The following is a 13184-nucleotide window of genomic DNA, read 5'->3' on the forward strand; positions in this document are numbered from 1 at the left end:
TCTGCTTGTAATCATCTCATGTATTCCACACTCCAATTAATTGTTCTTGTTACAAATCTGATTGTTCTTGTGGGTTTAAACATCTAGTTGTTCTTGATTTTAAAGTTGCAAATCAGGAAAAAAATATGTTTGAATTCATCATACGGTGGTGGTAGTTATTGAGTTTCATTTTGAAATTGTAGATGCAGATTTATATGATGGTGGTGGAAAAAATATGTTTGAATTCATCGGATGGTGTTGGTGGTGACCGGCGGTCACAGTGGCAATGGCTATTGTTGGTGACCAATAGTGGTGGTAGCGGTAGTGCTCGTGACAGACGGTTGTGGTGATAACATATCAATAGTTGTATGCTAGAGAGGGTGGAGGGGTGGGGTAGGGATAGTGGTAGTATTATTTTGGTTTAATTATGTAAATTGTAAAATGTATTTATATAAATTAAAAAAACCAAAAGTAAGGGCAAAAACGTCATTATAAAAAATTTTAAATTGACTTGGACCAAATCCGCAACAAAAATGAAAAGTTTGGACTAAACTCGCAACAAAACGAAGCTATTGGACCATCCTTGCGAGCCAAACCCATTTTGGACCATAGTTGCTAGTTTTGACATACCACAGGGACCATTCTTGCAATTTTGTCTTGAATAAAAGTATTATATAATACACATGTGATATTTTGTTGGTCAATAATAGTAGGTTGAAATTGAAATTTTCAGCTTTTTGAAGGAAAGTTTTTGATTATGGGAGGTTGGATGGTTGACGGGTTCTTGAGTGGGGCAACAATGTCATACATGTCGTACCTCAATACCAAACAAATTGGTAAGAAGTTTGAAATCTTTGTGGAATCTATCAAATTGTAGCATTGTCCTTTTATTTTTTCCTTATCATGACAATATACATTGAAAAGTATACTCAATAACAACATTGTAAATTGTTTTGTAGTTGGATATCATTAATATATTTGGTTAGATTTTTCGAAGCACAATGTTTTAGTCGGGAGAAATAAATGTATGATGCTATAATAAATAAAATGATACAACTAGATTTCTATTTCTTGCATTTACTTTGCCATAATGATGTCTTCTGTTGGTTTTAGCCTTTTAGGGTCATATCACATGTTGTGTTGTACTTCGTTTGAATGAAGCAAAGATCCATATAACATATCCTTTAAAATTTGAGTAGATGACCATACTTTCCTTATATTGTAAATAAATGTTTCTTTTTAATATACATGTATTATATTGAAATTTTATATCAAACAATAATTATTATTTTTTCGGCCCACGGGAGCATGGGTTCACCCCTGGTTATTATTATTTTAGATCAATAGGGCCCTCAACCTATTGCTTATATCCTTATGGACCTTATAGTATAATTATTATTGGGCCTCAATAGTAGTTGATTAGGTTACAGGGGTTCAGGAGTTGGGACCAACTCACAACGAGCTGACCAATGGCTCAGTTTGTCAGGCCGCTAATCGTCTCGCCGGCGTCCAAATTGCCTTTCCGGCGCTGCATAAACTCTCTTTTCGACTCAAAAGTGTTGACTTCTTCCACCGGAGGATTAATACACCGTCGGTTCCTTACGGGAACAAGTCCTTCAATTCTTATCCACCGGAAGAATCTCCATTTGTCTCGATCCCGCGGTCTACGTCCGGCAGACGCCCCGTTACCGCCCGAACTCAGTCAGAGCGACAACGAATCGAATTCTTCAGATGCAGAACGGAAGAGCCGGAACGAGAAGAAACGACAGGCTCGTCGCTCTTTTCGCTGGGGTATGGAGCTTGCCGACTTAAACGATTCTCAAATTAAACGCATCCTCAGGTAAAATCCAAACAGTTCTCGGTTTCAAGTAAAATAGTGAAGCAGTCTGTGTGTTGCCGAATACAAATGCATAAGAATACTAAAATTCTACCAACTTCACTCATATACATATACTACTACCTCATTAAAAGTCCTAATTGAGTTTCTCATTGAATTCTTATATTGAGATCGATTTAGTGTTTAATTAGCCTTAAACATGCACTTTGCAAATGAGATTTCTGATAAAGAATGCTTGTTAAAGCCCACTTGAACGGATGCTTTATTTTTGTCTTCCGTGAAAGTTTAGTAAAGCTTGTTTTTTTTGTCTACTGTGTAGAGTGGTTTCACTTGAAAAAGAAGTGTTTGATGCTCTCATGTTGGCGAAGGTGAGACTTATTAATAGATCTATTACTATAAGTTTGATCATATGGTTTATATGATGACAAAGAATTAAAGACATGTTCTAATTTACTACAGAGATTAGGTCGTGATGTTCGGGAGGGGAAGAGAAGGCAGTTCAGTTATATTGGTATGAATTGCATGACATACTTTTCCTAATTTAGAGAAACTTACACACGATAGGTCTGAATATGTAGCATTCATTTTTTTTAACTTCAGTTCTGTTTTAAGTTTTAACTAGTTATTATTTCTTTATAGGAAGATTATTGCGTGATGTGGAGCCTGAATTAATGGAAGGATTGATCAAAGCAATGAAAGACAGTGATGTTCAAAAGTTTCAGGAGTTATCTGGTTCAGATAAATTAGGTATTGGAGACGCCAATGAAGAGGAAGAAGAAATCACCGATGAGGAAGAAGAGGAGGTATATTAAATATTATTATAGAATATACAATAAGATAAATTAATTAGTTAAAAACTAAAAAGAGATTTGAAATTTAAATATAATTATTTGATCTGTCTACATTTCATATCAGGAGTCTTGTGATTACCATGATATAGCAACCAGGTGGTTTGATGGATTAGTTAACAAAGACATCGATATCACTAACGAGATTTACTCTCTGAATAGTGTTGACTTTGATCGTCAAGTAAGTTAGTCAAGACTAAATTACAAATTTGGTCCCTATGCTTTTCCAAAAAATCAAACTTCAGTCCCCGTTTTCAGATTGTCCCTAGGTTGGAATTTGGTTGCGTACAGCCGTACATGGACTGTATCAGCAACAATAATTAAGGAGGATTCAGAATTTGGATTGAACTTGCAATTTTGTGTAAAGCATAGGGACCAAATTTGTAACTTAATCTAAAATAAAACTTTGTTCTCATCTTGAATAGTCTTGCGTTTCAGGAGTTACGTAAACTGGTTAGAAGTTTCTGCTCTATGCAAGATCGTGTTAATGCTACATCATCATCAGAGGATAATAAAGAAGGAGAAAAAGATGTAGGATTAATGAAAGCTAAAAGACACCTAACACGTTTTCTTGTTTCACTTGCTAAGCAACTACCAACTGAAGAAAACTACATGCTTTAATCCTAAACATATCTTTTACAATATGATGGTGAGGCTAGTTTCGGTATGGATGTATAGATTAATGGAGAGCTTAGTTTGTAAAATGTGAGGTATCAATTGTTATTTTAATTTTAATAAATTTATTAAGAGAAAGAGAAGTGGTATTTTGACATTTGCATCATGTAGGTTGGAAACCCGAGGCTCAGAAGTAAATAACTCGAGGTTATTTTCAGTAAAGAATACATTTTCACATAAATAGGTAATTTTCAAGGCACAAGGCTACATAATTCTTTTTATTATTATTTTTTTTTTCTAAAAAGCAGTAACAGCAATAAAGGGTCAAATAAAGCCCAAAAAACACTCTAAAATCTACCATTTATAAATTATAATTTGTAAAACCAAAAATGAATACAACACTATACAAGCATAATAAATGTAACCTAAAATAAAAAAGGTATCAACGAACATGTCGTGTAGTTGTAGCAAGTATCTTACGACTTTGTAATCTACAGCATAAAATAAAAGAGGTAAAAGACATAATGTCTTTCTCATTATTTAGTAGTACGATTCGCATAGGACCCACACCCTCTTAAAAGCTGCTCATGTCCCTAAGATCCAATGTTGAAACGAACCTACATTATTACAATCAACCACTACAACATATCATACTATTCAAATGAATATCTAGTTGAGTAGAATCAGAATGGATCGCAGTTTCTAACAAAAATCAGCAAAAATTATATAAAAACTCAATCGAAACACTTTCCAACAACATTCAGTTTGAGATTATGGTTATGAAGAACAAGAAACTTAAGACTTAATGTAAGAAAGTAGTATACTGCATCAATTTGAGAAACGATAATTCGGACATGCAGAACATGAGGCATTGAATTCATCTCCTGTTTGTACAAAGACCCAGAATTGGTGCTGAGTTTTTTCTTTCTTTTTCAAATTGATGTATTTGTTTGGATCTACGTTTTTCACTTCAAGCAAATCCGACAAGCAAAAATCAAGAAAGGAGAGGGTAGGGGACTATCATCGCAATAGAATGGAAAAAGGGGGTGGGGTTGACCAGATAGATTTTAGGACAAATTACACAAATGATCCTTGTTGTTTGGGATTGCTTGCTTGTTTAGTCCCTGATATAACTTTTTGTTTGGGGTTTTTTGATTTCAGAGTTAAATCCCCACGTGCCTTGCACACCGGGGTGGTATTTTCATCTTTCAATGGTTTACCCTTCCAAGGCAACTTCATGTTCTCACGATTGTGACGAAGATAATATCGATTTTTTTGCACAAGGAAACTAGGTGTCACACCCCGAAAACCGAAGGCGGAAACATTTCCGGGGTTGACTCCATATTGAGTATCAAATCCAATGCACATAGTAAAACAGTAAACACAAAACATTACATTACATAATATTGTTTACATCTGTTTGAAAGAAAAGTTATACAAGTGTTTTACATATGTAATATAAACAAAAGTAAAGACGAGTCTTCGGGACGCTCCGTCTTCTCCAAATGGTTGTGGTGTACCTGTCTAACGCTGACCCGAGAATACAAGCGGTTTGAAAATCAGCATAAAGCTGGTGAGTTCATAAGTGGTTTAGTTTTGAAAAGAACGAGTTCCTTTACTTTCTGGAAAAGTTGTTGATCAAGAAAATCCCATATTTTCTTATGAAAACGGTTTGGTTATCCTTTGTTACAATTTTGAAAACAATTCATTATGTCGTTCCAGGAAAATCTCATATTTTCCTTATAGTTTTAGTTATTCATTTGTTACTTTATCCGTTTATGTACTGTTATGCTACTCAGGAAAATCCCATATTTTCCTATGTGTTGAGTTGTCTATTTGTATTTAGGTTCGTTACTGATCGTAATGTTATCCCAGGAAAATCTCATATTTTCTTATGTGTGGTGGTTGATTCTTAGGCCTGATTTCGAAGTACTAGTAATTACCATGCGAGTAGCATTAGTTATGTGTTCTAAACCCTTAGTTATTCTACATTCGGATGACTATAATCTACTAACTTAGTTGTATTTTCGAATATTTGGAATCACACAGAAGCGTACATTACAGTATTTTCGAAGTTCTGCTGAGTTCCAAAAGAGTATATTAGTTGTGTATTCGAAGCTCTGTCGACATTCTGAGGCGGATATATTTGAAACTCAGTAGAGGTCCAGAGGAGTATTTTCGTATTAGATTCGAAACTCTGGTGACACTCAAGGAGTACACTAACTGTATTTTCGAAGTCTTAGTGTCAACCAAAGGCGTCTCTTCGCATTCGTAGTCGTATTCGCATTCGTAGTCGTATTCGTATTCATATTCGTATTCGATTACATTCGTTGATCTTAAATATGATTAGTGTGATTTCTTATTCAAAGAGAATATAGTTATAACACTCTTAAAAGAAATCTATGTTTAACCTGCAATTCGAAACGTCAGTTATCACAAATCTTTGGAAATCAAAACATTTAGTAAGTAAAACCATTGAGTTGAAAATCAGTTTAAGTACAAAATACACTTGTACTTTTGCTTGTATTCCCCCCCTGAAAACATTGAAAAACCATTGAAAACACGGAAAAAGGGTAGGGGTATGAACTCACCGGTTGAGAAACGCGTCGGTTTGAATCCTAAGCGTCAGTTCTGGGTTCGTGAACGCACAAGGTTCCTATGGATTATGAAATGATACATATTTGTAATTAATTAGGACATGATTAATTTATTTGTTAAGGACATACACTTCTAGTTGCGGAAACACCCCATTTCGAGTGTTTGGAAGGACCCAGGTGGCGTTTAAGGACTTGAATGACCGGGCAATGGAGTTTACTCTTCAAGAGTAAACTCTTACAAGAGTTTTCGGCCTAGAACACCCATTCCCCATGAGTTTACGGCCGTAAACTCATGGTGGGGTGTTTTATGGTGCAAATTTGCTTGAAACACTTAGGGGAAAATTTCTAGGTTTGGTTTAAGGGCTTGGAATGAATTTTAAACACCAATGGACATACTTAAGGGAGTTTACGGCCTTAGCATGGAGCTTACGGCTGTAAACTCCTATGCACCCTTGAATAATTGTTTTAATGCTTCCAAATCAATCACATGTGATTTCTAAAATTGTTCCAAGGCCTTTCATGAAGTTTTATGGGACTTATGGGGTGTTTTTGGAGTTTACGGCCATGGAGCACCTTCTATGGCCGTAAACTCTCAAATGGAGAGTTTTGATGTGTTTAAGGTCCTTAAACTATTTTTGGTTGGTTCTATGATTTATTCCAAGGCTTTTGGTGGTGTTGGATGACTTTCTAACACCTTAGAAGTGAGTTTACACCCATGTTTGAGGAGTTTACGGCCCAAGCACATGCCTTGGCCGTAAACTCATACAAACCCCTCAAAATTCATGTTTGAAGTGTTCTAGGTCCAAAACCAATATTCTAAAAGTCGTATCTAAGTCTTGTTTGAGCCATGGAAGGGTTTAAGGGCTTAAAACCCTTATAATATAATGTTTACGGCCTAGACACCTTCCTGGGCCGTAAACTCATAAACAAGGCTCTAAATTATGCTTCAAGGCATTCTAAACCCATTCCATAAAGTCATCTAGCCATATCTAAGGTCTAATTATGGTTTAGAAGGGTTTTATTGCTCCAAAAACCCCATTTATATGAGTTTACGGCCTAGGACTGTTCTAGGGACGTAAACTCATGGTAATGGTCCTAATCCATAGATTAATCTCGAATTTGAAGGCTAAAGAGGTTACATAACAAGCTAGGGAAGGTACCTTGGTGATTAGGAGCCTTAAACTTGAGATTTGGACCCTTAAACTTGGATTTAGGAGAGAGGTTGGTGTGAAAGTTGTAAAATGGAGCAAAAGATTCAAAATGAAGACTTGGATCACTTTAAATAGTGTCCAAGTTCGGGACACGGTAGAATTCTACCCGATACCGACGTTAGACGGGGCTTTCGGTCACACCCGGCCAATTTGTCGTAACCCGATATGGTTGATTCTAGAAATGTTCCGATCATTAATATGAGACGTTAGAATGAGTTCTAAGGGTATTAAGACACTTATTAAGTCATAAAATAAAATATACATTAATGAATTAATAAATTGTCGGAATCGGAAACGGCGATTGGATGATCGGAACGAGTCGCGAGAAGGGTTACATTTAGGGATATGAATTTTGGGTTGTTACATTATCCCCCCGTTAGAGGGAATTTCGTCCCGAAATTCAAAGATTCGAACACAGATCATGAAGTGAAAAGAGATATGAGAATGAATCTACTGCTTCGAGTCTTCAAGCTCCTAAGTGGAATCGGGTCTCCGCTTGACATTTCAGCAAACCCTCATTGTCAGGATGTGGCTTTGTTATGCATGGTTAACCTCTCAATCCACGATCTCAATTGATTCATCCATGAAGATTCAGATTTTTATTGGTTTTGATCTCCTCAAAGGAATTATTAGGGTTTCGTCAGGTCGGCAAGCCTTACAAATAAATATGCAGAATATCATATGATTGCTACTGAGTCCTGAAGATAGCTCGGAGAGGGCTATGGAATCGATTCCTAACGAGGATCTCGAAGAGTCTAAGGTTCCACAAGTTAAGTTTTCCGCACTTCCCAAGGCATACTATGTCTTTCCAGGGTAAAACCTCCAACAAATGGGTACGCTTTCACATGGCAGAGTAACTAAGGGTCCGATGGTTCTAAGGGAAACTTCTACATGAGTTTACGATTATAGTCGACGGAATCCCAAGAATCGACAGGTTTCCATGGGTGTTCCCGGTGTCGACTAATTCTTTATTGCCTTTGCTTTTGGAAGGGTTTACGAGTATGACTGCTTTGCTTATCTACGGACCAAGAAAATGGTTCGACCGAAGGGCGCCACTACTACCTCGTAGTGATCGTATCATGCCCTGATTGCTGCCTTGCACATATCGTGCTCATTGAGGTTTGGCTACGAGGAAATTCCTGGAATTAGGTCGATGCGAGACTGGATTCCAATTCGAAAAGAATTACCAAGAATTCTTTGGAAATAGTATCGGGGAAGGAATCGTAGACTTCTCGTTTCTCGATGATCAGTCGGACGAGAAATACATGGAAAGACTTTTTAAGCTTTGATGTACAAAGATCATGAAAGTCGAGTCGGAGGAAGGTTGGAACGAATGGCTTTCTCGAAACTAGGAAAGACAGCATGAATGAGGCTCGGTCATTACATGCTAAAGGTAACATCAAAGCATCTCATAAAAAGTTTGCCACTAGGTCGAATGGGAAAAGAATATCGCTCGGATTGAGAATACAATCTACGGATACGACACAAGCGTTCTCGCTCTCACGTGATAACCATCTCGAAGATATACATATTCGGTTACTCGCAAACGACGGGGTTAGAAGATGTTCAAATGGATGGTTAACGAATTTCTTTCGGTGCTAGAATCGAAAAGAATCACAGGCATATAAATTTAACAATGGAAAATATACCTGTGGCAACGGTGGGATTGGCGGCTGTCCTTTCTTGCCCCATAGTTAGGACTCTCCCGGTGTTGCCAGACGTTACTATCTTTGGACAGTTTCGCTTATAGTGCTCGACCTTTCCACAGTTGTAGCAGGTTTGACCAATACCTGCTCCAGAAGCTTGACTAGTTGACGGGGTTGGGGTTTTGCAGGTTCGTGCGAGGTGACCTTCCTGGCCACAACTTCTACAGAACTTTGGACGACAAGGTCCAGGGATGCGATGGTGGTAGTTACATCGGTCACACCACGGGAGGGTACCGACATATCCGGTAACAGGTACTTAAGATGTGGAATTGACAACAGAAACAGCAGCAGGGGTAGTGGCAGCGTGGACTGCCACTATTTGTTGTTTCTTTGAGGGTTCTGGGGAAGACTGACTCTTCTTCTTCTTTCTCCAAAACTTTCTTTTCTCGCCACTCTTTTCTGTTGGCTCAGGAGTGGTGCCTGCTTCCTCTTGATCATCATTGTGTTCGATCAAAGTTTGTGCCAAACACTTGGCGCTGTCATAGGTATCTGGATTTGCTGCTATAACGTTCCCTTTGGTCGGCTGAGTTAATCCCCAGATGAACCTTTCTACCTTTTTGCTCTCCGGGGTAACCATTCCCGGACAGAGAAGTGCCAAGTCGTCAAACCTTGAAGTGTAAGCGGCGATATCGGAACCTTTCATCTTCAGGTTCCATAGCTCATGTTCCAGCTTTTGGATTTCACCCCGAGGGCAATACTCCGCACATAGTAGTTCCTTCATAGCTTCCCATCCCATAGCATTAGCTACAGGTAGAGTCAGGGATTTGACTCGGCCGTTCCACCAAGTCAAAGCCTTATCGGTGAGCGTACAGGCGGCAAATTTCACCTTATCAGATTCCGAACAGGCGCAAATCTCGAAGATAGATTCAATTTTCTCTAACCACCAAGTTAGAGCAATGACACCCCCTGTGCCATCAAAGAATGTGGGTTTTGCATTCATAAAGTCTTTATAGGAACACTCCTTCCGGTGTCCTTGATTACCTTCTTGGTTTTGGTTTTGGGAACCACCTCCCGAACCATTGGGGTTTAGTTGAGGTAGGAGAGCTGATATGGTGGCAAAAATGGTTTCCTGAAGTGTTTCTAGATCGATTTGAAGAGGAGGTGGTGGCGGCGGAGGGTTGTTGGTGTTCTTTGAGCTGGGTCTCTTTCTTTTAGGCATCTTGATCTAAAAAGATCAGGAAAGAGAGGATCATAAGTCCTCTGAATTGAATCAAGAGATATGGATCAGGGAATATCTCATCAATACAGATATAGCACCATATTAAGCGATAAAGCAGGAAAGAGTTATCAAAGCAAATGATTTATCGCTAAGGGAATGATCAAGGAAGAACGCGTATACGAGGATTTCTACAAAGGATCGGCTCGAGAAATACTCCCATAGTATTTCATGGTTCGTTACGACGTTGGTTCGATGTTTGTGGTATTAGGGTAAGTTTTAGGCATGCTGCATACCACAGTCACTCCCAAACACATGTTGGCCGTGTCTCGAATGAATATAGTTGGCCAGGCTATATTGATTCTAGACACGACTACATAACTGCCCAGGTTTAACCGCGGCGTACAACACCCATTTACTTATGTTTTGTTCTACTTGTAGTTACGGATTTCGACAGTCGGTATACTTGCATACTTTTAGAAAATACTTATATTCGTAGAGTATACTTTTAGTTCAGAGCACTTAGGCCCTTTAATGTTTATAGTCTTATACCATGTAAGCTTTGGTATACCAGTTCACTATAAACAAGGGCTCTGATAGCAATCTGTCACACCCCAAAAACCGAAGGCGGAAACATTTTCGGGGTGTGACACTAGGAGTGAAAAAACCTTTCTTGGTTTTGCTTGAAGAGGAGCCTTCAAGGGTCTTACCCTTGGTACCCTTAGAAGGGTTCTTTCTCTTCTTCCCTTTGCCATGCCTGATTGCCAAGACATTGGCCGCAGTTGGAGTAGGAGTAGGAGTAGTAACAACCAAATTACCCTTTAGACCACTTTCCGCGGTCTTCAAGAGTCCCTGAAGTTTGCTGAGGGTGACTTCTTCCTTGTTCATGTGATATGTCATGCGGAATTGATCATAACACAATGGTAAGGAGTGCAAAATGATGTCTATTGCTAACTCCTCGGGGAAGTTCACATTCAACTTCAGTAAACGGTCCACATACTTTTGCATTTTCTGCATGTGGCCCGTGATGGGTTCACCATCCTTCATTCGGGTTGTTATCATGGAGGAGATTATTTCATATTGCTCTTGAAGAGCACTTTGATGGTAACGGTCCATCAAGTGCTGGTGCATCTCAAAAGGATAATAGTCCTCATAGGACTTTTGGAGCTTGACTGTCATGGTGGCCATCATGATGCATGCTACTTTTGTAGCATCTCTTTCATGTACCTCATATTCAGCAAGCTCTTCAGGAGTAGCAGTTGGCTCGGGTACCTTTAGCTCCTTGTCGAGAACATATTCTTTGTTCTCATACCAAGTGACCATCCTGATGTTCCTGATCCAATCAATAAAGTTGGATCCATCGAAGATGACTCTCCCACAAAGATTCATGAGAGAGAAAGAGCTAGTAGGGTTAGAGCCAGAAGCATTGTTATTGGAAGACATCTGAAAAGAAGAGGGAATAGATTAGATTAGATTTAGAGATAGTCCTTAATAAAACACCCAAATGTAGTATTAAGGCTAGGACCCAACACAATATTTTATAACTTAGAAGAGAGATGTCGTAATCTAAGCTATAAGATATTTGAAGGTAAGTGAATGACGCTTCACCAATTTCCACCATGAAAAACGAAATTTTTAATTAGGTTTTTAATTGGTTTAGAAACTCCTAGATTCTTTGAGATTCATTGAACTTTCTTCAATGACATGTTTCAATCTCGAGTGTGCCCTTCAAGTTTTGTGACTGGGATGCCGAGGATCACAAAACAAGGTGTGAAGTAACCATGCAAATTACTTGGTACCCTTAATGTATTACCCCTCAATCGATGTGCTGGTTAACCACACACGCTCCATCGATACTATGATAAACATTAAGTCACCCTTTACCTACCTTGTTAAGTTCAAGTTAGTGTGCCGGTTAACCACACACGCTCCACTAACGACTTAAACAAAGTGTAAAGTGTAATTTCATGGATTAGCACCTTATTCACATTTTCCTAAAATAACTAAGATTGGGAATTCAATAAAGTTTAGTTACTTTAGCATTATCATTATACTTTTAATGAGAATTTATAAGTCCTTGTCCTACCCGTTCGGCTAACGACCCTCCACCGATCAAGGAAGCGGTGGGTGAGAGTGGATACCCATTAAGTTGTCATTTTATAGGCAACAACCTTATACCCCCTTACAGACCGGCTTCGTGAATGAGGCGTACTAGCGGTAAGACGACTTTGATCTTATACATATATATATTATTATTAACTTATAATATTATAAGTATAAGGGTTGAATTTTAACTTTTAAAATTCTAAGGGTTGGAACTAAAGTTTTAATCATGACTTTACTTGTTCCAAAACTTGAGGGCAAGTTTTGTAAACTTTTAAAACTTTTCATTTCTTATAACTTATGAAGTTAATTGAGTATTAAAATGAAGACTATTCATTTTTCTAACTCTTGTGTTCTTTTAATGGTTTTAATTCAAGTGTGACTCTTGGTTTTCGATAACTTGAGGACAAGTTATGGACTCCATTAAAACACATTATGATCAAGAATTAAACTACCAAGTAGGTTACAAACAATTCCTATAATCATCTAATCTTCATAAGTTCAAGAACATGAATATGAACATTTCAAGAATCATAAATTACTCATAAATCTTGTAATTTTTTGATTATAGTCATTATAAATGGATTAGCATAAACATTACACCATCTAAAACAAGTTTTATAACACCAAAACAGTTTAGGGTAATGTTTCTAGTCCATTTCCAGCAACAAAAGTCAAAAATCTGCATTCTGAGGCTCCTGCTCGTCGAGTGCACGAACCTACTCAGCGAGTAGGATGAAGAAACACATGAACTCGGCGAGTCCCCCCATGGACTCGGCGAGTTCATCAGGCAGACATCAAGATTTTGACTTTTTCCAATATTTTGCATCAAGTATCAAACAAACAAGCCTAGGCTCTGATACCACTGATGGGTTTTGAGCATTCTAACACTTCCTAAGTGTACATGCAACCCTAATAAACCTTGGATCTATGTTTGTCTAAGATACATGCAAATAATTATTTTTCAAGGTTCTTATCCTATCTAGCATGGCATGGGGAACTTGAATCAAATAAAGCTAGTAGAATTACTTACCTTGTAGTTGTAGTTGATTGCTTGGAGTTTTAGAGCCTAGCACCAATAGCGTGGATGCCTCAAATGGAAATCACAAATCACCACAAACTTGGATCTTTG

General features: G+C 38.1%; 1 protein-coding gene across 2 annotated transcripts; it reads left to right on the plus strand.

Moving 5' to 3' along the window:
• Positions 1-1382: 1382 nt before the first annotated feature.
• On the plus strand, positions 1383-3436 carry LOC145075209 (kinesin-like protein). 2 transcript variants are annotated; one of them, XM_079021509.1, is made up of 6 exons: positions 1383-1819; positions 2136-2184; positions 2276-2327; positions 2456-2619; positions 2732-2845; positions 3103-3436. In XM_079021509.1, the coding sequence occupies exons 1-6, from the start codon at positions 1449-1451 to the stop codon at positions 3283-3285; spliced, it is 933 nt and encodes a 310-aa protein (XP_078877635.1). In that variant the 5' UTR covers positions 1383-1448; the 3' UTR covers positions 3286-3436. The 2 variants fall into 2 exon arrangements, with proteins under 2 accessions (XP_078877635.1, XP_078877636.1); XM_079021510.1 differs by lacking the exon at positions 2732-2845.
• The last annotated feature ends 9748 nt before the right edge of the window (positions 3437-13184 follow it).

The sequence above is a fragment of the Lactuca serriola genome, chromosome 9, assembly GCF_051521515.1.
Source record: "Lactuca serriola cultivar US96UC23 chromosome 9, Lser_US96UC23_V15, whole genome shotgun sequence".
Classification (NCBI taxonomy): domain Eukaryota; kingdom Viridiplantae; phylum Streptophyta; class Magnoliopsida; order Asterales; family Asteraceae; genus Lactuca; species Lactuca serriola.

What these genes read in the sequence shown, in the direction of transcription:
- LOC145075209 (XM_079021509.1), top strand. Translation starts at nt 1,449, where the DNA reads ATGGCTCAGTTTGTCAGGCCGCTAATCGTCTCGCCGGCGTCCAAATTG. An exon ending in AAGGCAGTTCAGTTATATTG is followed by an intron (nt 2,328 to 2,455) that starts GTATGAATTGCA and finishes ATTTCTTTATAG; the next exon opens with GAAGATTATTGCGTGATGTG. An exon ending in GTGTTGACTTTGATCGTCAA is followed by an intron (nt 2,846 to 3,102) that starts GTAAGTTAGTCA and finishes CTTGCGTTTCAG; the next exon opens with GAGTTACGTAAACTGGTTAG.